At 57.6% G+C, this 23589-nt stretch overlaps 1 protein-coding gene across 3 annotated transcripts in view; it reads right to left on the bottom strand.

The window, feature by feature from the left end:
- MARK4 (microtubule affinity regulating kinase 4) overlaps window positions 1-22182 on the bottom strand; it is a 69046-nt gene extending 46864 nt beyond the window's left edge. Inside the window, exon 1 of one of the 3 annotated variants that reach the window (XM_048834351.2) lies at window positions 21710-22182. In XM_048834351.2, the coding sequence (XP_048690308.1) occupies window positions 21710-21760 (51 nt within the window). In that variant the 5' untranslated portion in view covers window positions 21761-22182. The remainder of the gene's footprint in view (window positions 1-21709) is intronic. The other 2 variants (XM_048834350.2, XM_048834352.2) reach the window with 2 other exon arrangements.
- Window positions 22183-23589: the final 1407 nt, after the last annotated feature.

The following is a 23589-nucleotide window of genomic DNA, read 5'->3' as shown; positions in this document are numbered from 1 at the left end:
TACCTAGGGACATGGTGGAATCTCCTTCCTTTGAGGTTTTTAAGGTCAGGCTTGACAAAGCCCTGGCTGGGATGATTTAGTTGGGGATTGGTCTTGCTTCGATCAGGGGGCTGGACTAGATGACCTGCTGAGGTTCCTTACAACCCTAATATGCTATGATTCTATGATCCACCTTGGCTCTCTAAAGTGCCAGGTAAGATTTAAGGCTAGAAGTGCTACATCGGTGCATCTGGTGAAGAGTGTCTCTGCTGAGGGGAGAGAGCTTAGGCTGGTGTAACTTGTGTCACTCAGGGGGGTGGCTTATTCACATCCCTGAGCGCCATAAGTTATACCGAAGTAAGTGGTAATGTACACCTGGCCTAAGAGCTCTGGCCCTGTGAGCTCAGCTCTTAAGACTAACACCTGGGACCTCAGCCCATTGTTGCCCTCCAGCAGAGCCCTGCTGAGTTCACATGCTCTGTCTCTCCGGATCCTCTATGGGTCTCAGCCAGTCCTTAATCACCAGCCCTTCATATCTCCTGCTCTGCCCCACGAGCATTTTAACCCTTTGGCACCAACTGGGCAGCAATACCAAGTCAAATAAATCACTGCCATGCACATCATTCATACAAATATTACAGAAAATTCCCATTTTGGTCACACGTGGCCAACTGGAAATCCAGAGTTTCCAAGCGTTTGACTTTGCAACAGCAAACTTTTTGTAGTGAGTGTGTGTGTATGTCATCTCCTAAGTGTTTATAAAGGCAAACTGAAAACTTGAGTCCCATCCTATGGGACTGAACTGAACTGAGCCCTTCCTGGATCACAGGTCAGGCTGAGACCTTTACATCCACCGCAAGGCGCGCTGCCTTTTGAGCTAATAGGGTCACTGGTAGTAGTGAGCTGTAGCTCACGAAAGCTCATGCTCAAATAAATTGGTTCGTCTCTAAGGTGCCACAAGTACTCCTGTTCTTTTTGCGAATACAGACTAACACGGCCGCTACTCTGAAACCTAGTAGGAGACTGTTATCCTCCATGTGGACCAGCCACCAGAGGGGGGTGAGATTCACACTTGCCATTAGGTGTCACTACTATTTGCTGACAGCAGAGGACTGGTGAGACTCAGGACTCCTGGGTTCCATTGCAGGCAGCGGAGGGGAGGGGAGGAGGCTGTAGTAGTTATAAACCCTTCTGCCCCTGTGCTCCCAGTCCGTCCCTACCCGCCCTGCTTCCACCCTTCCTCTTGGGCTCCTGTCTTTGTTCCCCACTGTCAGTCTCTCCTGCTATTATCCCCACAGGCTGTCCCCACCCTTCTCCCCCACACCTGGGTCCAGCAGGGGGGCACTGACAACACAGGAGAGATGGTCTCCAGGCTCATAGGTCTGGGGCAGCCCTTGGCATGGGGGGCCAGATGAGTGGGGAGCAGAGAAAGTGCATTGGTTAGCAGGGGCAGAGGGAGGGCGTCGGCTGCTAGGCCAGTTGGCTGGGGGTCTTGGGGGGCAGTGGGAGGGCGCTGGTTGGTGGGGGCAGAGGTAAGGTGCCAGCAGGCAAGGAGGAGGGTGGGACTTGGCATGGGACAACGATAACCCTGTATCCACACCAGCCATTTCCCTGGGTGAGGGCTGCACTCCCAAGGGTAGGAGCAACTGGCAGCTGCAGCTCCGTGCCAAGCGCTGCAATCTCCTTGGAAGAGGAAGAGGGAGAGAGGAGGGGAGAGGGGAAGAGGGAGTGAGAGTGTGTGTGTGTCCCCACCCCAGCCTCACATCAGCCACGGGCTCAGTACACCAGGGGCTCCCAGCCCAAGGCTCCCCGGCAGGCGATCCCAGGGCCCCGCTTCCCTCCTCGGTTCATGGGAGCCAGGCAGCCCCGGCGTCTGGTTCTACCCCAGCTGAGCGAGCGGCCCCCCTGCGGGCTGGGTTTGGGGTCACACAGTGAGCCCAGGTGTTCGCCTGCAGGGCCTGGCCCCTACGGAGCCCTCCGCACTGCAGGAGGCTCCCGGGGCAGCCTGGCCCCAGCCCACAGAACATGCAGGCCTGGCAAGGTGAGATGCCCAGCGCCTCGTAGCTGCCATCCACAGGCCCTGAGCCTCACAATGGCTGGGCCCCCTGCAGGGCAGGCCAGGCCAGGCTGCCCTCCCCTGACACCCAGGCCTGGAGAGTGATAGGGTCCTGCTCCCCAGGGGCTCCCCGTCTGAACTCCATAAGCCCAAACCTGCTGGCACAGGGGGCATCATGGCCCCAGCACGGCCTCAGGCTTCTCCCTTCCAGCCTCAGCCTGGCATCTGGAACCTCAATGGCCCCACTGCGCTGGCCAGCAGCATGGCCTCACAGTGCTACGGCTTAGAGACTAACCAATTTATTTGAGCATAAGCTTTCGTGAGCTACAGCTCACTTCATCGGCTGCATACTGTGGAAAATACAGAAGATGTTTTTATACACACAAACCATGAAAAAATGGGTGTTTATCACTACAAAAGGTTTTCTCTCCCCCCACCCTACTCTCCTGCTGGTAATCAGATGTCAAGAATTATAACATTCAAAAACCAGTCGGAGAACACTTCAATCTCTCTGGTCACTCGATTTCTGATCTCAAAGTGACTATCCTTCAACAAAAAAACTTTGAAAACAGACTCCAACGAGAGACTGCTGAATTGGAATTAATTTGCAAATTGGATACAATTAACTTAGGCTTGAATAGAGACTGGGAATGGTTGAGTTCTTATAAAAAGTAACCTATTTCCCCTTGTTTATTCCTTCCCCCCCCACCCCCCGACGTTCTTGTTAAACCCTGGATTTGTGCTGGAAATGGCCCACCTTGATTATCATACACATTGTAAGGAGAGTGATCACTTTAGATAAGCTATTACCAGCAGGAGAGTGGGGTGGGGGAAGAGAAAACCTTTTGTAGTGGTAAACACCCATTTTTTCATGGTCTGTGTGTATAAAAACATCTTCTGTATTTTCCACAGTATGCATCCGATGAAGTGAGCTGTAGCTCACGAAAGCTTATGCTCAAATAAATTGGTTAGTCTCTAAGGTGCCACAAGTCCTCCTTTTCTTTTTGCGAATACAGACTAACACGGCCGCTACTCTGAAACCAGTGCTACGGCTGGCGTTCATCCTGCAGCAACACACTTGAGGCCACTAAATGACACAACATTGGCCCTCACCTCCTTCCCACCTGCCCTGGGACAGGGCAGAGAAATGAAAATGATGAAAGGTCTAGAGAACATGACCGATGAGGGAAGATTGAACAAACCCAATTCTTTCAGTCTGGAGAAGAGAAGGCTGAGAGGGGACATGATAACAGGTTTCAAGTACATAAAAGGCTTGTTACAAGGAGGAGGGGGAAAAAATTGTTCTCTAACTTCTGAGGACAGGACAAGAAGCGATGGGCTTAAATTGCAGCCAGGGCGGTTTAGGTTGGACATTAGGAAAGCTTCCTGTCAGGGTGGTTAAGCACTGGAATAAATTACCTAGGGAGGTTGTGGAATTTCATTCACTGGAGGTTTTTAGGAGCAGGTTAGACAAACACCTGACAGGGACGGTCTAGATAATACTCAGTCCTGCCACGAGTGCAGGGGACCGGACTAGACGACCTCTCGAGGTCTCTGCCAGTCCTATGATTCTATGACTCAGGGGCATGAGCCAAGGCAGTGCCCAGGGCCATGGGCTCTGGGCAGAAGGGAGGTATTGCCAGCACAGAGGAGGAGCGGAATATCGCACAAGAAGATCTTGATGACATTGAAAACTGGAATAATAGAAATGGGATATTATTGAATAGTGCAAAGTGCAAGGTCAGGCACTTAGGGACTAACAACAAGAATTTTTGCTATAAACTGGGGACTTACCAGTTGGAAGTGACACAGGAGGAGAAAGACCTGGGTGTATTGGTTAATCCCAGGAGGACTATGTATGATGCAGCTGTGAAAAAGGCTAACACAATCCTAGGATGCATCAGGTGAGGTATTTCCAGTAGAGACAGGGAAGTGTTAGTACCATTATACGAGGCACTGGCGAGACCTTATCAGGAATACTCTGTGTAGTTCTGGAGTCCCATGTTCAAGAAAGATGAATTCAAATGTGAACAGGTGCAGAGAAGGGCTACTAGGATGATCCGAGGAACAGAAAACCTACCTTGTGAGAGAAGGCTTGCCTTGTTTAGCCTAACCAAACGAAGGCTGAGGGGTGATGTGATTCCTCTCTATAAACACATCCGAGCGATAAATAGAGGGAGGGAGAGGAGTTATTTAAGTTAAGGGCCAATACGGACACTAGGACAAATGGATATAAACTGGCCATCAACAAGTTTAGGCTTGAAATTAGACAAAGGTTTCTAACCGTCAGAGAAGTGAAGTTCTCGAGCAGCCTTCCAAGGGGAGCAGTGCAGGGCAAAAGTCCTACTTGGCTTCAAGACTGAGCTTGGTAAGATTATGGAGGGGATGGTTGGTTAGACTGCCTACAATGCCATGTGGCCCATCTGTGACTGCTGGTAGCAAATATCCCCAATAGCCAGAGATGGGGAGGGCTCTGAGTTACTACAGAGAAGTCTTTCCCAGGTGTCTGGCTCATGGGTCTTGCGAACATGCTCAGGGTCCATTGATTGATGTATTTGGGGTCAGGAAGGAATTTTCCCCCAGGTCAGATTGGTAGAGACTCTGCGGGTTTTTCATCTTCCTCTGCAGCATGGGGCACGGGTCATTTGCAGGTTTAAACGAATATAAATGGTGGATTCTCTGTAACTTGAAGTCTTTAAATCAAGATTTGAGGACTTCAGTAACTCAGCCAGAGGTTCTGGGTCTATTACAGGGTGGGTGGGGGAGGTTCTGTGGCCTGTGATGTGCAGGAGGTCAGACTAGATGAAGAAGAGGAGGTTACATACCAGTAACTGGAGGATCTTTGAGATGTGTGGTCCCTATCTGAATTCCACTGAAGGTTATACGCATGCGCCATGTGTCAGGGCTGGAGATTTTGGAAGCAGTAGCATTCGTTGGTCCGCACATGCGCCTCTGCTCAGCCTCATGGTTTAGTTTGAGGTGATAAAGGGCAGAGTGGACTGACTGCGCCCTCAGTTCCTTCTCCACTGCAAATGGCACAGACCCGCAGCAGAGGGGACGGAGGGTGGGACTGGAATTCAGATAGGGACCACACCTCTCGAAGAACCTCCAGTTACAGGTAAGTAACCTCCTCCTCCTTCAAGTGACGGTCTCTATTGTGTTCCCTTGAGGGTGATTAACAAGCAGCACCCAGTCAGGAGGAGGGTGCGAGGAAGAGGACAGAACTGTGGAATGGAGAACAGCTGTGCCGAACGAGGCATCCGTTGCAGAGTCTCACACCAAGGTGTAATGAGAAGAGAAGGTTCGTACCGAGCTCCACGGGGCCACCCCACATGTCTGTAAGTGGCATGTCGTGAAACGTGGCCGTAGCCGATGCTTGTGCTCTTGTGGAATGGGCTCGTACCCCAAGGGGCAGAGACAGTCCTGACAGCCGATAGCAGAGGGTAATGTGCGCCGAAACCCACTTAGAGATCCTCTGTGTGGAGATCGCCTGCCCCTTAATCCTGTCAGCTATCGCCATAAACAATCTAGGAGTCTTGCTGAATGGTCAAGGGAGTGAAGGTGCCGCTCTGCTGCTGAGGCGCAAGGCTTCGGAAAGATGGCAGGTAAGCGTACGGGCTGGTTGACATGAAAACAGGATACAACCTTTGGCAGAAACTTGGGTGCAGACACAGAGAAACCTTGTCCTTAAGGAACGTGGGATCCACTGTCATGGCCCCCAGTTTGCCTACCGTGAGATGGGTAGTAATAACTACCAGGAAGGTGGCCTTCATGGAAAGGAGAGACAGGGAGCAGGAGGCCAGAGGTTTGAAGGGTGATTTCACTGAGGGTGAGAGGACGAGGGTGAGATCCCATTGGGGGGCGATAGGTTGAACAGGTGGACAGGTCCGAAGGAAGCATTTCCAAGACCTGCCAGTCAAGGGGTGCATAAAGACATACTGCCCCTCCACAGGGGATGGAAGGCACAGATGGAGTTGCCCGATGCCTTCAGGGACAGAGGGCAGTCCAAAAGAAGGGGAACATCCACATCCTCAGGGGAAAAACCCCTCTGCCGGGCCCTTGAGGGGAAACGCTTCCACTTGGCCTGATAGGAGCCTCATGGCCTCTTTCCTGCTACTAGAAAGGATGTCGTGCCTTGCCGACGAACAGTCCCATTCTTGTGAAGATGCCCACCCGAAAACCAAGCTTTTAGGGGGAGTGTCTGTGGATTGGGATGCCTGATCCTACCGCTGTGTTGTGCGAGCAGTTCCGGGAACATTGGCAGTAGAAGCGGGGGTGGGGGACACGCTGACATGTGGAGCAGGAGAAACCAGAACTGGCGAAGCCAAAATGGAGCAATTAGAATAACTGTGACCCTCTCCCACCTGATCTTGTGGAGGATGTGAGTCAGGAGCAGTTGTGGGGCAAAGTTGTACGGGGTCCGGTCCAACTGGCAGAGGACGAGGGCATCACCTTGGGAATGGTCGCGGAGGCCCACTCTGGAGCAGTACGGGGTGCATCTGCTGTTGGTGTGGGAGGCAAAGAGGTCCCTGGTTGGAGTCTCCCATCGGGCGACAATGTCGCTGGCTCAAGTGTTGTGCAGTGCCCATTTGTGTTCGGCCATGAATTTCCTGCTCAGAGAGTTGGCAATCACGTTCTGAGTCTTGGGAAGACAGGCTGCTGACAACAGGATCTAGTAGGCGATGCACCAGTCCCATAGACAAACCACTTCCACACAGAGCGCTGGTGCCACGGGCCCCTTGTTTGTGGATGTAATAAATGGTGGTGACATGTCACTTCTGACATGACAAGAACATGACGGGAGCAAACGGAGGCGAGAAATACGCGGCACGCCCTTCACATCACCCGAAGCTCCAGGATGTTGATGAGCATCCTGGATTCCCAAGCAGCCCAACTCCCATGTCACATGTTCGCCCATGTGGATGCCTCATCTGGCGAATCCATGACGATGGCGAATTGTGCTCTGAAAGGATGGAAGGAAGGGTTTCCCGGTGCAGAGTGACCCAGGTCCATCCACCAGTGGAGGGAGAAGAGTAACTCTGGGGGGCGGGGGGAGGGGGAGTGTCAACAAGAGGCCCATGGTATGTAGCAAGGGAGAATAGACCCTTTGGAGCCACAGCTAGAGTCAGCGAAGGCAAAGATGAGCGAAGGCGGTGACGGACATGCAAGCCACCACATGGCCAAGGAGGGAAAGGCAAGTCTGGACGGTAACAGAAGGACTGGTGACCACCTTGGCAATCAGCTCTTGGTAGGTAGGCTTGTGCTGAGATTGCATCATGCGGGCTCCTATGAATTCTAGTGACTGTGTGGGATCCAAAGTCGATTTTTCAATGTTAACGCTCACCCTAAGGGAGGGGAGGAGTCTGAGCAGCATGGAGGTTGAGGCTCGAGCTTCCCTTTTGCGTGCCGCTGCTAGCAGCCAATCGTCGAGGCAGGGCCCCCTGACATTGGAGGTGGGTCTCCACTACAAAAAAAACCAAAAACCCACAGAACAGCGATAAGTCCAAATGGTAAGACCCTGAATTGGAAGCGTCGATGGCCTACCGCAAACCTCAGGAACCTTCTGTGGGTTGGGTGGAGGTCTATATGAAAATGGGCATGCTGCATATTGAGAACCGTAAACCACTGGCCTTTTTCCAGCGACGGTATGATGGCTGCTAAGGTGAGCATATGAAACCTGGGCTCGTGTAGGAACTGATTGAGAAGACGCAGGTCCACAATTGGTCTCCATCCGCCATTCTTCTTGGGTACGAGGAAATACGTGGAATAGAATCCTGCGCCCTAAGAAGTCATCGGAACAGGTTCTACCGCTCCCCTCTGCGGTAAGGAATCCACCTCTAGGGCGAGGATACTGCCGTGAGAGTGGTCCCTGAGATGGGGGCGCGGGTGAGGTAGCATCATGAACTCGATTGTACAGCCATGTCAAATGACATCCAGGACCTACTTATCCTTTGCTATCGCACACCAAGCTGGTAAAAGGAGTGCTAGGCGCTCCCCAGACGGGGTGGGTCAGGTGCACGGTGGGAGGCAGCTCTCTTGGTGCCCTCCAAAATATCGCTTTTGCGAAGACTGAGCATGAGACGTGGAAGGCTGTGATGGGGAGCCTGGAGGGCGGGGCCGTTAGGTCTTCTGTCATGTGCGAGGAGGCTCATCGGCGGTTGATGGAAGAACTGGGGTGTTCTGAATCCTCGGCAGCAGGTGGAAGAACTTGTGCTTGGGTGCTAGTATGTAAATACCCAACGATCATAGCGTGACTCTGGAATCCTTGAGGGAGTGGAGGGAATGGTCGGTTTTCTAGCTGAAGAGATGAGATTCATCAAAAGGGAGATCCTCTGAGGTATTCCTCCTCCTGACGTCCCCATAGCCACTGTGCACGAAGAGGTGTCTGCCACATCCACCGAGGCCTGGAATGTCACCCTCCCAATGAATCTGTCCTCCTCTAAGACAGTGGTTCTCAACCTTTCCAGGCTACTGCAGTGGGGGAGGCTCAAGCTGCAGTGGGGGAGGTTTAGATTGGATATTAGGAAAAACTTTTTCACTAAGAGGGTGGTGAAACACTGGAATGCGTTACCTAGGGAGGTGGTAGAATCTCCTTCCTTAGAGGTTTTTAAGGTCAGGCTTGACAAAGCCCTGGCTGGGATGATTTAACTGGGAATTGGTCCTGCTTCGAGCAGGGGGTTGGACTAGATGACCTTCTGGGGTCCCTTCCAACCCTGATATTCTATGATTCTATGATACTGTCCCCCTTTGAGGAGGCTGATCTGTCTTGTGTACCCCAAATTTCACCTCACTTGAAAACTACTTTGCTTACAAAAATCAGACATAAAAATACAAAAGTGTCTCAGCACACTGTTTCTGAAAAATTGTCAGCTTTCTCATTTTTACTATATAATTATAAAATTAATCGATTGGAATATAAATATTGGACTTACATTTCAGTATATCGTATATAGAGCAGTATAAACAAGTCATTGTATGAAATTTTAGTTTGTACTGACTTTGCTATGTAGCCTGTTGTAAAGCTAGGCAAATATCTAGATGAGTTGATGTACCCCATGGAAGATTTCTGCATACCCCCAGGGGTACACATACCCCTGGCTGAGAACCACTGCTCTAAGATAGTCTGAAAGCAGGCAGAAGCCTCCTGGGAAGCTTGTCTGCAAAGTCCACCAACTTGCCATAAGTTATAAAGTCACATTTAGCAAATATTGCCAGGTAATTGGAAATCCGGAATTGAAGGCTGGACGAGAAGACTTTGCGACCCAAGAGGTCCAGTCACTTACCCTCCTTGTCTGCTGGGGGGAGTGGGGTGTTCTTGCCTGGCCTGCTCCATCACTGCTTGTATCACGAGGGAATTGGGTGGTGGGGTGCGAAAACAGAAACTCAGACCTCTTCACCAGTACATAGTACCTCTTCTCTGCCCCCTTGGGGGTGGGTACACAAGCGGCTGGAGTGTGCCAGACAGCTCGGGTTGGTTGGAGAATGGCATCATGGATCAGTAGAGGCACGCTGGTTGGTACCAAGGCATGGAAGGTGTCAAGAAGGTGGTGTTGTTTGTCCTGTACCTCCTTTGGTGGAATGGGGAGGGCCTCAGACACTCTGCGTAACCGGTCCTCGAACTGGTTGTCAGCCGGGAGTGAGGAGGGAACTGAAGACACAGCGGTGTCTGGAGAGGACAAAGGGAACTGCTCCTGTTCCTGAAGTACTGTTGGAGCCAGGCTGAGTGGCTCATCCTCCAACACCGGTTCCGAACGCCTACTCAGTAACAGCTGGAGCCGTAGCTGCTGGACCTACGGGTGCAGGGGAGCTGCAGCACGCCCAGGCTTGAAGTGGTTCCCATCATATCCAGGGTTTACAGTTTGGTTCAATGGCTCTCAGCACCCCCACTGTAAAACCTGTTCCAGCACCCCTGGCTGGAGAGGAGAGATGCGGGACTCTTCCCTTGCTGAATGGGAAGGTTCCAGAGGTGGATACGGAGGCCAGGACCCTCAGTATGGCCAAGGAGATGGATCCGTCGGATGGTGCGGAGGGCCCCAAGGAACTGGGCACCAGAGGCTCCTTTCTTGGGGAAACAGAGGGTATTGCCACGGAGTTGGTGGAGCCTTCGGCTATTCATATCGACGGTAGGGGAGGAGCAGTCCCTGCCCTCTATCTGAATCCTCCATCGCTGAGAAGTCGGATGGTGATACCGGCGGAACTGTATAGGGGAAACAAAACCCGAAGAAGGTAAGTCCAGGGTAGGAGAGGGTACATCCCCAGGCACCGGCTGAAATGGAAGATGTGGACATCTCGCCTCCTCCGAAGCAAAGAGTTCATGAGGCCCGAGTGCTGACTCTAGCCTCCCCAGCATCAGCGGTACGTGATCCAGTCGGAACCAGAGCCAGAACGGAGCACTGCCTTGGAACCGAAGGTTCCCTTGACTCGCGGGTGCCGACCTGGAAGGCGTATGTGGCTCGGTGGATAGAACTGGCAGATCCGACACTCTCTGTGACTTCTTGTGCTTGTGAGCCTTGGAACAAGCCGCTTCCCTGTGGCTGGAACTCGTGGAAGGCGCTTTCTTTCTTGGGCCTGGACGAAGATTCCCTGCCATGCTTACGCGCATGCTTCCCAGCCTCACGACTAGGCCCCAGCATGGGTCCATAGCACTGGTCCCGGCCGAACCGCACTGGGTCTCCGTGGCAGGAGGCGCACTCCTGGGTTTCTCAGGCTGATGTACTGGGGGGCGGGGGGGAATCCCAGGCCTGGACATGACTGCAGCCTCATGGCAACCTCCATAAGGTGGTTCTTGAGGCGGAGAGCCCGACCTGCCCGGGTACAGCTTGGGAAGGAGAGGTGGATATGGCACCTGGAAGCAATGTGGGCTTTGGACAAGCAGCAAGGGCAGCGCTGCCTAGTCACTGACCGAGAATGAGCCAGGCAGGAGGTGCAGATCTTGAACCCCTGCATCTTCTGCATAACCCAGTACCCAGGCCTGGGTGCTTGGGGGAGGGGGGGGCGGGACCGGTATAAATGGCATCCCAAAGTCCTTAAAATCCTAAAACAACTACGACTAAAACTACAGTAAAAACAGCAAATTAACTATGCACACATACACAAAGAAAGACTTTTTAGTTAAGTGAGAGATGAGACGAGAGGCTCCGACCCAGACCACGCGGCGGTGAGATGGAACTGAGGGCGTGGTCGGTCCGCCCCACCCTTTATCACCTCGGATGAAACCATGAGGTGGAGCAAAGGTGCATGCGCGGACCAATGGATGCCACTACTTCCAAATTCTCTGGCTCCGGGCACATGGCGCTTGCGTATAACCCTTCACGGAATTCAGATAAGGACCAGCACTCCAAGAAGAACATGATAATCCCTTCTGGCATTGAAGCCTATGGCTCTATGAAGCGGTCAGGGGCTGGGCACAGGGATCATGCTTTGTCCGTCCGTCCATCTCCAGGAGAGACCATTCCCGCCTAGGAGGAGCTAGTGAGTCAAGGGCCACTGCATGCAGACCTAACCCCAGCCCTGAAGTGCAGCTCACTTAGGACGGAAGAACCCAATGCACAGCTACAGACTAGGGACCGAATGGCTAGGCAGCAGTTCTGCGGAAAAGGACCTAGGGGTGACAGTGGACGAGAAGCTGGATATGAGTCAGCAGTGTGCCCTTGTTGCCAAGAAGGCCAATGGCATTTTGGGATGTATAAGTAGGGGCATAGCGAGCAGATCGAGGGACGTGATCGTTCCCCTCTATTCGACATTGGTGAGGCCTCATCTGGAGTACTGTGTCCAGTTTTGGGCCCCACACTTCAAGAAGGATGTGGATAAATTGGAGAGAGTCCAGAAAAGGGCAACAAAAATGATTAGGGGTCTGGAACACGAGTTATGAGGAGAGGCTGAGGGAGCTGGGATTGTTTAGCCTGCAGAAGAGAAGAATGAGGGGGGATTTGATAGCTGCTTTCAACTACCTGAAAGGGGGTTCCAAAGAGGATGGCTCTAGACTGTTCTCAATGGTAGCAGATGACAGAACGAGGAGTAATGGTCTCAAGTTGCAGTGGGGGAGGTTTAGATTGGATATTAGGAAAAACTTTTTCACTAAGAGGGTGGTGAAACACTGGAATGTGTTACCTAGGGAGGTGGTAGAATCTCCTTCCTTAGAGGTTTTTAAGGTCAGGCTTGACAAAGCCCTGGCTGGGATGATTTAACTGGGAATTGGTCCTGCTTCAAGCAGGGGGTTGGACTAGATGACCTTCTGGGGTCCCTTCCAACCCTGATATTCTATGATTCTATGATTCATGTGGGCGTGGGTCTGAGATCTGGCCCATGGAGCCAGGAGAGCCCGTGCTAGCAGGGGGCACTGGTGCCAACCAGCCAAGTCCAAGTGAGCAGTGGCCAGCCACCTCCAGCCCCAGCCTGTGATTCAGCCAGGCGAGTGGTGTCAGAGTGTCTGTCCTACTTGGGCCCATGTGCAAAGAGCATGGCTGTGCCAGGCCTGTGCCCCGCCAGACAGAGCTGGGCTGAGCCAGCCCCAGGGCCAGAACGAGTTACTGTTGTCTGCTGCCCCGGTGCCATGGAATGGGCTGGCATCTGTGCTGACGCCCCAGCCAGCCCTGGGAGCTGGATCTCAGCCTGGATTGGCCTAACAGCAGCCTCTGAGCAGGGCCTTCACCGCAGTCTGCCCTGGTGCTCAGCTCTGGTGCTGGTGCCTCCTGCCATGGGCTATGGGACTCCCACGGGGAAGAGGGAGGGGCTGAATCAGGACCACACCAGGCCGGGGCAGCTGGGAGTCCCCAGACCCACACAGGAGCGGAGGGGGGTGGTAGCGCTCATGGGGCCCAAGTTTGCCAGGAGCAGCCAGCGTGCCCCTCAGAGAGAGCCAACGACACTGGCAGCAGCCTGGGTGTTTTGCGCTCAGCAGTTGGCTGGGCCTGGACATGCTGAGACAAGAGTGAGCAACGGCCCAGCAAAGCCCGGGGCTGCCACGCAGCACGCAGATGGCTACATGCCACCGGGGGGGGGGGCAGAGCAGCAGGGTGGGGCTCTAGCCTGCCCCCCATCTCCAGGTGGGCTTCACTGCCAGCACTGTCTCCTCCCCCGCAGCCCCACGCCCCAAGGCTAGCATGGAGCTGGACCCCAGGGCCAACAGGCAGCTGGGGAGGGGAGTTTGCCTGCCCTGCCACCCTCCGATGGGTAAACTGAGGCCTCCAGCCCCAGCTGCTCCAGCCTGGTGCAGCAAGGGAAAGACACGGTTGCTTGGCATGGCTCTCACGTGCGGGGGTGGCGATACTGAGAAAGCTGGTATGCCCCATTCCGGAGCCGCAGGACCCCCCATCCTGGAGCCAGCGCCGCAGGAACCCCTCCCATCTTGGCACCCCCACCCCCCCCGATCCCAGAGCCAGCGCCACGGGAATCCCTCCAATCTTGGTCCCCCCCCATCCCAGAGCCAGCGCCACGTGAACCCCTCCAATCTCGGTGCCTCCCCATCCCAGAGCCAGCGCCGTGGGAATCCCCCCCATCCCAGAGCCAGCAACCCCTCATCCTGGCGCCACGGATGCCAAATCCCCAATGCATAGGCAGTATTTCAGGGTCCCCATCCCAGCACTGGTGCCATGGAAACCCCCATGACAAAGCTGGGGGGCCAACCCTCCCCAGATAACTCTGCAACAGCTCAGAGATCAGTTGCTCGGCTCTCCTGAGAATGCACCCCCCCGGCTCCTCCCCAAGAAGGCAGCAACACTGCCCTGCCCAGGGAGGGTAACCCAACCCCCTCTGCCCACACCCAGCTGCCTCCTGGCTAGCTCGGCAAGCACCCCGCCATCTTGCCAGCCAGAGCTGGGGCCCGCTAGCCTAGATTCGGCCTCCAACGCCCGCTGCGCCTCTGAGGAAGGCCTCCCCTCCCCATCAGCCCCAGAGCAAGCCCTGCTCGGCGGGCGTTCGGGCCTAGAGCCGGACCAGTCCTGGGGGTCGCCTGCACCACAGGATGCTGCAGCTGTCCCTAGCCAAGGCAGCGAGGGCATTCGGGGTTCAGGTCAGCCTTAACCCCCCTCGTGTTAGGGGCTGGGGTGAGCCCTCTTATCTGCTGCTCTGCCGGGATGCCCGGCAGGAGCCTGCCAACAAGGCCAGAGCCTAGCATCTCATGTAAACGCCACTGATTGCTGGTGCCACCTGCACTCCCCTTTTCTCGCTCCCCTCAGACCAGCAGGAGAGAGCAGCCCTCCCCACACTAGCCACACAGCTGGGGACAAGCGAGGACAAGGGAGAGAGGGCAGCTCTCCTGGGGGAAACACACATCCCACCCCCCCAGCCAGGCCCTGCGGAAGGAGACACCCCCCCCTCAGCGTGAAGAGCATCGGGGAAATGACCATAAAAGTCCCCACTGCCCCCCAGCCCAGGCTCCCACGAGCTCTCCCAACCAGGGGCGCCTGAGCGGTCTCTCCACGTCTGCAATCTCTTCCGGATCCCAGGGGCGAAGCTTCCTAAAAGGCCCCTTTCAAAATTAATTTAAGCTCACAAGCTAATTAACGGATTTAGTGGCACTTCTCCGAGTTCACCCAGTGTGCAAGGGAGGCCGTGCCGTGCGGAACCAGTGGGTCGAGAGCCGGCTTTAAGCGCAGAGCTTGATGTGCCCCGAGGACAGCCCCATGTACAGCGCAGCCGTAACGTGCCCTGCCCTGCTGCAGAAGCCATGGAGGGGGTGCCGACTTTTGGCCCAGGCAATGGGGTCACTGAGTGCCGGCGAGCCAGGCCCCAGCCAGGCTGCAAGAGAATGGAGCCCCGGCCAGCAGGCTGAGTTTTCGGAGGCTCATTCCCAACACACTGACCGGCTCAGGATGGGATAAGGAGATGGGAGGCTGCAGGATCGTTGGCCTTGGATCCGGCCGCTCAGACGCCCACACGGCCCTCGTGCAGAGCGTCTGGCTGGGGCCCAGCGAGCCGAGCCGTGAGCTGAGCTGGGCTGATGCCAATCTAACCCATCCCCTCCACCCATGCTCTAGGACAGGGAGCACCCAACCCAGGCGGCACCGAAGGGCCAGGAGCTGCAAGTGCCAGAACTGGTAGACACGCGCTGGCAGAGAGATCGCCCCACCCCTAGCCTGCCACCCGCCCACTGTGCTAGGCATGCAGAGGCAGGCGTGTCGGGCTGGACCAGCCGGGGGCATCACAGAATAGCTTCTCTCTTCCCTGGGCGGTGTGGTGGCAGCATGGGCACCGAGACTCAGGTGTAGCTACGGCGGTCCCTGCAGTCCCATGCAGCCCATTCCCTTCGGGCACCCCTTCTGAAACTCCACTGCCCTGGGGCTGGGGAGGTCACCTGGCAGCACGTGTTTCCCAGCCAAACCTGGGGCCTTCCCAGCTGCCAAGGCTGGGGCAGCGGTGCCCTTTCAGGTGGCATCAGCAGTGCGCCCTGACTAGCACGGCCCAGATGGTATTTAACCAGGCGGAAGCGAGCAGCCAACACGTGTAAACACAGCACCCTCCCCTGCCCCGGGGCTCCAGGCCCTGCTAGTTAGGGCCTGCTGGCTGACATGGCCCAAAAGCAACTGGGGGTGGGGGGCAGTGCACAGCTGGGAGGGGGGGGGGGTGCCAGGCCCAGACATTACAATGGGAGCGTCAGCTCTTTAAACAGGAAAGACAGGCACCGTGCCAATGGCAGGAGGAGCCCAGAGTCTGGGCAGCAGACAAGCGGGGGCAGGGCCCACAGCAGGGCATGGTCTGCTCCCACTGCCCCAGGGAGCCGGGGGATTGACCCAGGCAGGTGGGGCTCAGGGGGCACACACTGTACTGTGCCCCGCAAGCCGCGCGCTGTGGGCTGTTCTCACAGGCAGCACCTCCCCTCGGTCGCAGCAGCGTGTCCCCCCCACTCCGACCACCTCCGCTGCAGCAGCAGGGCTGGTCCCACCCCAGGCCTCCAGCAGGGGGTGCTCATGGGCCAGGGCCCAGCCACAGAGCCTCAGGCCAGGGTTTGTAGAAGTGTTAATGGACTTTGGTGGCTCCGTTTCTGGGAGCCCCACAGCCCTGCTGAAGGCAGGGCCCCAGGCCCCTTATGCCCACCCCACAAACAGCCCCTCACTCACTGGCTACTTCCTGAAGAGTTTGGCCTCGGGGCCTGCTCTGACCTGGCAGCATCCCAGCCCCGCAACCCACAGCAGCCACTCAGGAGCCTCCTGGCTGGCCTGAACAATCTCCCAGCCCTGGACCACTGAGCCCCACAGCTCCCCTTATGCCCCTCAATCCCGACCTGCAGCCCCCTGCTATCCCAGCCTTGGAATCCACCCCGCCCCCAGCTCTGCCAGTACCCCTTAACCCAGTGGTCCCCAACGCGGTGCCCGTGGGCGCCATGGTGCCCGCCGGGGCATTTATGTGCACCCACCTAGTGACAAGGGAGCGCAGCCACCGGACACCCCGCCCAGAAGCAAGAAGCGTCGCCGCCGAAATGCCACCTCTTCCCGGCGGCATTTCGGCAGCTGGTTGTCCGGCGGCCACCACGCTCTTCTGGGAACATGAATACGCTATTGCAACAGAAAAGGCAGCGGTCCCCAGCCTAACCCCTTCCCATAGCTCCCTGCTATGCCTATCCTGGTTCCCCCAGCCACACAGCTCTCCGGAGGCCTGCAGTCTGCCAGGCCAGTTAAGGCAGAGATGCCCAACGGTACCAAACCCATTGGTGACATGGTCAGAAAACCACACTGGGAACTAGACAGATGCCCTGCTCCATTTCACTGGTGGCATGAGCTGCAGAAATAGCCCAGGGCGGCAGTATCACCCAGCCAGTCCCTAGGGTGCACCAGCCGCACCCACTTGTGGGACCTGGAGCCCAGGAGGAGGGCAATGGGAGCAAGGGCTCCGGGCCCAGTCCCTGACCCTTGGCGGGTGGGCAGTGACGCATCAACGCAGGAACCGGTACCCCTTCACCTCTTCTCCCTTCCCATGGGAGGCAGGCAGCAGTGCATTCTGGGATGCCAAGCACACCCTCTCAGGCAGGGGGAGGGGGACCCCAGCACCCCAAGTGGCCTGAGTCCATACATAATGCACTGGAATTGCTGTGCAGTGACCCGTGTCCCACCACAAGGGCAGCTGAGGCCCTGGGGCTGTGCCAGGCATCATGTCAATGGTGCAGGGGCCAAGTGTGGAGTGGCAGCACGGCGCCACATCCCAGAGAGGGCATGGTCCCCTAGCAGGGAAGAACAGGGTTTGTGCCTTGCCCACCCCACTGCCTCCATGGTGGCAAGATGTCAGCAAGGGGAGTGAGGTAGCCAATGCCCTCGGCACCAAGCCCACAGCATCCCACAGGAGCTTCCTCTCCCTTTGACCTGGACAGAGACTGCTTGGGAAGGCCTTTAGGGCCCAGATCGCCCCCTGCAAGGGCGCTAGGGATGCCATGGCCTTGCTGGGCCGCTCTCCAGCTAGGCACCTCCTGCATCACTGCAGGGCATTCCATCACCACTCTCGTTCCTGCAGCAGCCATGTGAGCCTGGCACATCAGGCGAAGAGTCACTCCTGTGCTCAAGCTAAGCAAGGCCAACCTAATTTCCTTCTCTGACAGCCTTGTTGGCCTAGTAGACGGGGGGGACAGTAGAAGTGACATTTGACCCAGTCTCATAAGCCAGTGGTTTTCAACCTCTTTGCATTTGCACACCACTAAAAGATTTCCAAGGGAAGTGCAGATCTTAGGCACGGCCTGCGGGACTCCATGGACCCCAGGCTGAGAACCCTGTCATGGGCACAGTGGTCTAGATGAAATTACTGTCCAGTGGCTGCACAACTGGGTGAAAGACCAAACACAGAGAGCAGGCTCCCTGGGCAGTGGTCTCTAGTGGGGTCCCACAGGGTCAGTCCATATTTTCAGGGATGACTTGGATAATGGTGTGGAGCGAATGGTTATAAACTCTGCAGAGGCCACCCAGCTGGGAGGGCAGGAAGCACTTGGGAGGCCAGGATCAGAATTCAAAGCAACCTTGGCCAACTGGAGAACTGGTCTGAATTCTGAAGTTTATTAAAGACAACTGCAAAATACTTCTCTTAGGAAGGAAAAATCAAACGCCCAAGTACAAAGTGGGGCCTGGCTGGCTAGGTGGCAGAGCTGCTGGACAGGATCCGGGTTCTAGTGGATCACTAACTGAATATGAGTCAACAATGGGATGCAGTTGTGAAAAGGCCAATCTCATTCTGGGTGCATTATCAGGAGTGACATAGGTAAGACACAAGAAGTAACTGTTCCGCTCTGCTCGGCCCTGGGGAGGGTTCAGCTGGACAGCTGGGTCCAGTTCTGGGCTCTGCACTTTAGGAAAGACAGGGACAAACTGGAGAGAGTCCACAGAGCAACAAAAATGATCAAAAGTTTAGAGAACCTGAGCAGTGAGGACAGGTAAAAAACTGGGTGTGTCTAATCCTGAGAAGGCGCTGAGAACAGACGTCAAATACATTCAGGGCTCTTATAAAGGGGATGGAGATAGACTGTTCTCCATGTCCACTGAAGGCAGGACAAGTAACGGGGCTTACGCTGCAGCAAGGGGGCCCTAGGTTTGAGATTAGGTCAAACCTTCCTACTGTGGAAGGGGAGTTAATCTCTGGCCCTGGACTAGGTTGTGTAGGGAGGTGATGGAAATCCCCACCATGGGAGGGAGAAAGTCCTGGCAGGGTGGTCTAGGGTGACTTGGTCCAGCCTCAGTGCAGGGGCTGGAGTTGATGACTTCTTGAGGTCCCTTCCAGCCCAATATTTCTACGACTGGGGGAATGGGACCAAAAGGAGAAGGAGGAGGGAAGACTCAGGCGCCAGTGGGGGCAGTGTCTGCCCCCGGCTGGGAAATCCCTCTTCTGAGAGCTCTTCAGGACAGGGCACTCCCAAGGCCTGAGGTGGGGCTTGCTCAGCCCCCAGGGAGGGGCTGGATGCTGCATGGTGCTGACCCCTAAGCTTCAGTGGGGTGGAGGGAGCCCAGTGCTCTGGGTTGATGCCTGGCTAGCAGCAGCAGCCAGGCGCCCTGGGGAGGCTGCTGCAGCACCAGCCCCCCCCCACCCCCGCAGGGGAGCACAGGGCCTTGGGTCGCCAAGGCAGCGGGTCTGGAGTCCTCAGGCCATGGAGTCCTCAGGCCATGGAGCCGGCTTCTCAGCAGGGCTGTGTGCTCAGAGGGGGCAGGGCGAGGGCATTTCCTGGAGGGAACCCCCTCGCTGCCTTGACACCTGGCTGGGCAGGGGACAGGTAGGGGGAGGAAGAGAAATGACCGAGGTTGTCACAATCTCAGAAAGCCACTTCCCCAAAGGAGGACGAGCTGCTCCATCTCCCAGGGACAGGGAGCCGGGTGGGGTCACTGGTGGGGGGAAGGGACTTAGGGACTCCTGCTCACTCAATGCCAGAGTTTGCTGGTGATGCAAAATGGCCCAGCCCAGGAGTGAAGGATGTAGTCAAAGCTTTTTTGGGGGGAGGGGGGCTGTGAGCCAGGACTCCTGTGTTCTGGCCCCAGCTCTGCAGAGGGAGTGGGGTCTAGTGGGGTGGAGCTGGGGGTCACAGAGCTGGGAACAGAACCCAGGAGTCCTGAGGGGAGTGGTGTCTGGCGGCTAGAGCAGGGGAGGAGGAGTCAAGACACCTGGGTTCGATCCCTGGCTCTGGGAGGAGAGTGGGGGCTAGAGGGCTACAGCAGGGGGAGATAGAGTGTCAGGACTCCTATCCCCAGCTCTGTCTGCCTCACTGGGTGACCCTGAATCACTGCCCCTCTATGCCTCAGTTTCCCGCATGCAAGAGAGCCACTTCACTGCCATTTGCTGGGTGCAATGGGACCAAGCTAGTTACCCAGCTCTTTGACTAGCAGGGCCCAAGAGCCATCTCCCCAGAGCAGGTTGCCTCCTGAGGGCTGACGGCAGCACGGGGCCCACGTTGGCTTTGCTGTCCACCCCCACCTCCGGCGGCCGTAGTGGCAGGCAGCGGGTGCCCCAGCATGTCTGGGTCTCAATGCGCACTGGGCTGCTGCCAGGGCTGAACTGTCCCACCACACAAGGGCCAGGAGCGGGGGCCGGCAGGAGATCGGGCCCCCAGCAGCCCAGGCCGGGCTCGGAGAGCGCTGCCCAACGTCATACGCAGCAGCAGGAGCAAAAGGAGCCACACAGGCGAGGAGAGGAGAGAGGCTCATTGACTCGCGCTCCAGGGTATCTGCATCCCACATCAGGCCAGGTGCATGCTGGGAGCATCCAGCAGAGGCCATAGTGGGAGCAGAGCACCAGCCTCCACAGACAGATGGCTTGGCCCAGGCTGGCAGGGGGAGGGACATGGCTCATCTCAGCCAGGAGGAGGGGGCTCCCATGCCACGAAGCAGCCCTGCCCAGAGATCCTGGTGCCACCCAAGCCAAGCACGCAGGCAATGCCATGGGAAGCCTTGCATTTGCCACCCTGTGGGTGAGACTGGTGTGCCAGGCCGCATAGGGAGCCAGGAAGAGAGGGGGCCCACACCCCCGCGGCGCCAGGAAATGCCACCTTAGTTGCTAAGGAACTACTTTTCCCTGTAAAGTACATCCAGTGCAGGGCACAGCGGCTCTGGGGATTCCATGGCAAGGACACACAAGTGATCCGGGAGCAATGTCACTGTGCCAGCAGGAACGCCGGGCGTGCGTGGACTCTCCTCACCCCAGGCAGGGTGCAAGGCGGGGGACATGGGAGTCCACGGGCAGGGACCGCCTGGCTCCTAGGAAGATGCCAGTGCAGTGTTGTGTTTGCGGGTGTGAGGAGCGTGTGAGGCTGGGGGGGCTGCAGCTCCCAGTGTGCAAGAGGTGTGCAGTATGCGTCTCAGGGGTGTGTGTGTGTGTGTGTCAGGGAGGGGTGGTGAGTGGGCATGCATGGGCATGCGTGTGGTTGACGGTTGGCAGGTCTCACCGTGCCCTAGGAGGTTGTTCCCCTTCTCCTCTAGCTCCACACCCCAGGGGGACAGTCAGGCCCAAACCACAGCCTCCTTCACTGCTTCCCCCCACCCGACGAAGGCCTCCTGGCGTGTCCCTGCCGCAGCAGGCTAAGGCCCAGCCCGAGCTGATGCAGAGTCCTCCCCCCCACTTGTGGCAGCCCCCTCCCTTCCCACGGAGACACCACATGCCCCCTGCCCTGTCACCGAGGCAAATGTCATTGTTGACCTTAGCAGCCCACCCAGGATGCAGACGCTGCCAGCTCCCCTGTGCCCCCAGCCCAGCATAACTCCCCTCAGCTGGGGCAGGCTCAGGGACCCCACACCCTGTTGGCTCCCAGCTGTGGGCTGGGTGGGAGCCAGCGAGGCTAGGGGAATGGCCCCAGTGCTGGTCTCGCCCTCCCTGCAAGGGCCCACTGGCTCAGCCTTTGCAGAAGCACCATGCTGCAGGTGGGCGCAGCTGGGGCCCCGCTCCACCCCGCTTCTCTGCATCGGGGCTGGGCCCGGCTCCACCCCGGCTCCCTACATCAGCGGCAGGGGAGACGTCCCCAGCCCGCCCCGCTCCCTCGCGCACACGATCTGCCCCCTCCCCGGCCAGCCCAGCGCAGGGGCGGCCCCAGCCCCACCCGGCTCCCCAGCGAGCCGAGCTCGGGCCAGGGGGTGGGAGGCGAATCGATCCCCGGCGCTGCCCGGCGGCTCCGTCCATTGTGCGCTGCCCGCCCCACCCGCGGGGCCTGGCTCCGGGCAGGGGAAGGGGCAGCGAGCCGCGGGGGCAGCGTAGGGCGCTGGGGACAAAGGCCCCGGGACTCACCGCGTCCGAGTTCCGCTCGTTGCCAGACGCCAGGGCGGTGCGCGAAGACATCTTCCCCGGGGGCTGGCCGGGGGGGACCCGCGCGGCTCCGCGGCTAGAAGGGGGCGCTCATGGCCCAGGACGGGGGATGGGCTGCAGCAGCAGCGGGCGCCGGTGGGTCCCACCCCGGGGAGCCCGGCTCCGTGCGCCCCTCGCCGGCGCACAAAGGGCAGGGGCGGCCGCACCCCACGCGGCTCCGGGGCGCCGCCCGCGGGGAGGATGCTGGAGGAGGGGGGGGGGCTGGTGCAATAGGACCCGAGCCCCTAGCGCCAGCCGCGGGCTCCGGCCATCCCGCTCCTGCTCCGGGCCCGCCGGGCGCTCACCAGCCGCGGGCTCACGCCAGGCTGCGGCTGCCGGGAACGGCCCTGGCCGGGCAGCGCGGCACCATCGGGGCGGGCGAGCGAGCGGGGTCCCCGCCTGGCCGGGGCGGCTGCAAAACAGCGAGAGAAAGGGAAGGAACCGACGTCAGGGAGCGAGCGGGGCTGGGCTGGGGCTACCCCTCCCCCCGCCTCTTAAAGGCGCAGGCGGCGCGCCCCGCAGGGTTGATGGGGGGCTGGAGCCCCCCCCCCGCCTTCCTCTCCCTGCGCCCACGGGGCTCCATGTCCCCGGCCTTTGCCACTGGGGCCCCCGGGCGCAGGGCAGCGCGGCACCCGGAGTGCGGTGCAGTACAAAGCACTGGAATGCTTACGGGGGGCAGAGTGGGGTGTGGGTCCACAGTGTGGCTATAGAGATGGGGGGGGGTGGGTGGGGGTGGGTGGATGGATGGGGGGTATAGGGATGTGGAGGGATGCGTGAGGGTGTATAGGGGTGGGGCATGCATGGGGTGGATGGATGGATGGGGATGTATAGGGATGGGGTGTGGATGGGATGGGTGGATTGATGGACGGGGGTGTATGGGGTGGATGGGCTGGAGGGATGGGAGGTATAGGGATGAGGGTGTGGATGGGGGTGGTGGATGGATGGATGTGGGGTGTAGAGGGATGGGGTGGGGGTGTGTTGGGGTGGGGTGTATGGGGTGGGGCACGGATGGGGTGGAGAGTGGAGGGGGTGTATGGGGTGTATGGTGATGGATGGGGTGGGTAGATGGGGCTGTATAGTAGTGGGGGTGTGGATGGATGGGGGTAGAGGGAAGGATGAGGGAGTGTATAGGGGTGTGTGGATGGATGGGGTAGAGGGGTGTATAAGGTGGGGGGATGGATGGGGTGGGTGAATGGATCAGGTGGAGGGGTGGATGGAGGGGGTGGATGGGGTGGATAGCGGTGGGGTGCATGGGGGATGGATGGAGAGAGGGAGGGAGCAATGGGGTGGATAGGGGTTGTATAGAGGTGGGGATGGATGGGGGGTGTATAGAGATGAGGGTGGATAGAGGATAGAGGGATGTGTATGGAGATGCATGGGAGTGTATAGGGGTGGATGGGGAATTGGGAATGGATGGGGGGTGTATAGAGGTGGGAGTGGACGGAGGATGGATGGATGGATGGATGGATGGATGGATGAATAGAAGGGTGTGTACAGGGATGGATAGAAGGGTGTGTAGAGGGATGGATGGGAGTGTATAGGGGTGGGGATGAATGGATGCATGGAAGGGTGTGTACAGGGATGGATGGATGGATGGGAGTGTATAGGGGTGGATGGGGAATTGGGGGTGGATGGGGGGTGTATAGATGAGCACGGAGTATATCCCGGGCTCTAACCAGAATGGTTAGAGACAGGACACATGGCAGTACATAGATAGCAGTAGCTGGATGGGGTGGTGTATCTGGTGACAGACAGATGCTGATAGACAGACAGACAGATGTGCATCATAACAGCACACACCCCAAGTGCAGCCAGCTGCAACC

Source organism: Caretta caretta, chromosome 23 (genome assembly GCF_965140235.1).
Source record: "Caretta caretta isolate rCarCar2 chromosome 23, rCarCar1.hap1, whole genome shotgun sequence".
Lineage (NCBI taxonomy): Eukaryota > Metazoa > Chordata > Testudines > Cheloniidae > Caretta > Caretta caretta.
The sequence above is the reverse complement of the archived record's forward strand: the minus strand, read 5'-3'. Positions and strand labels throughout refer to the sequence as shown.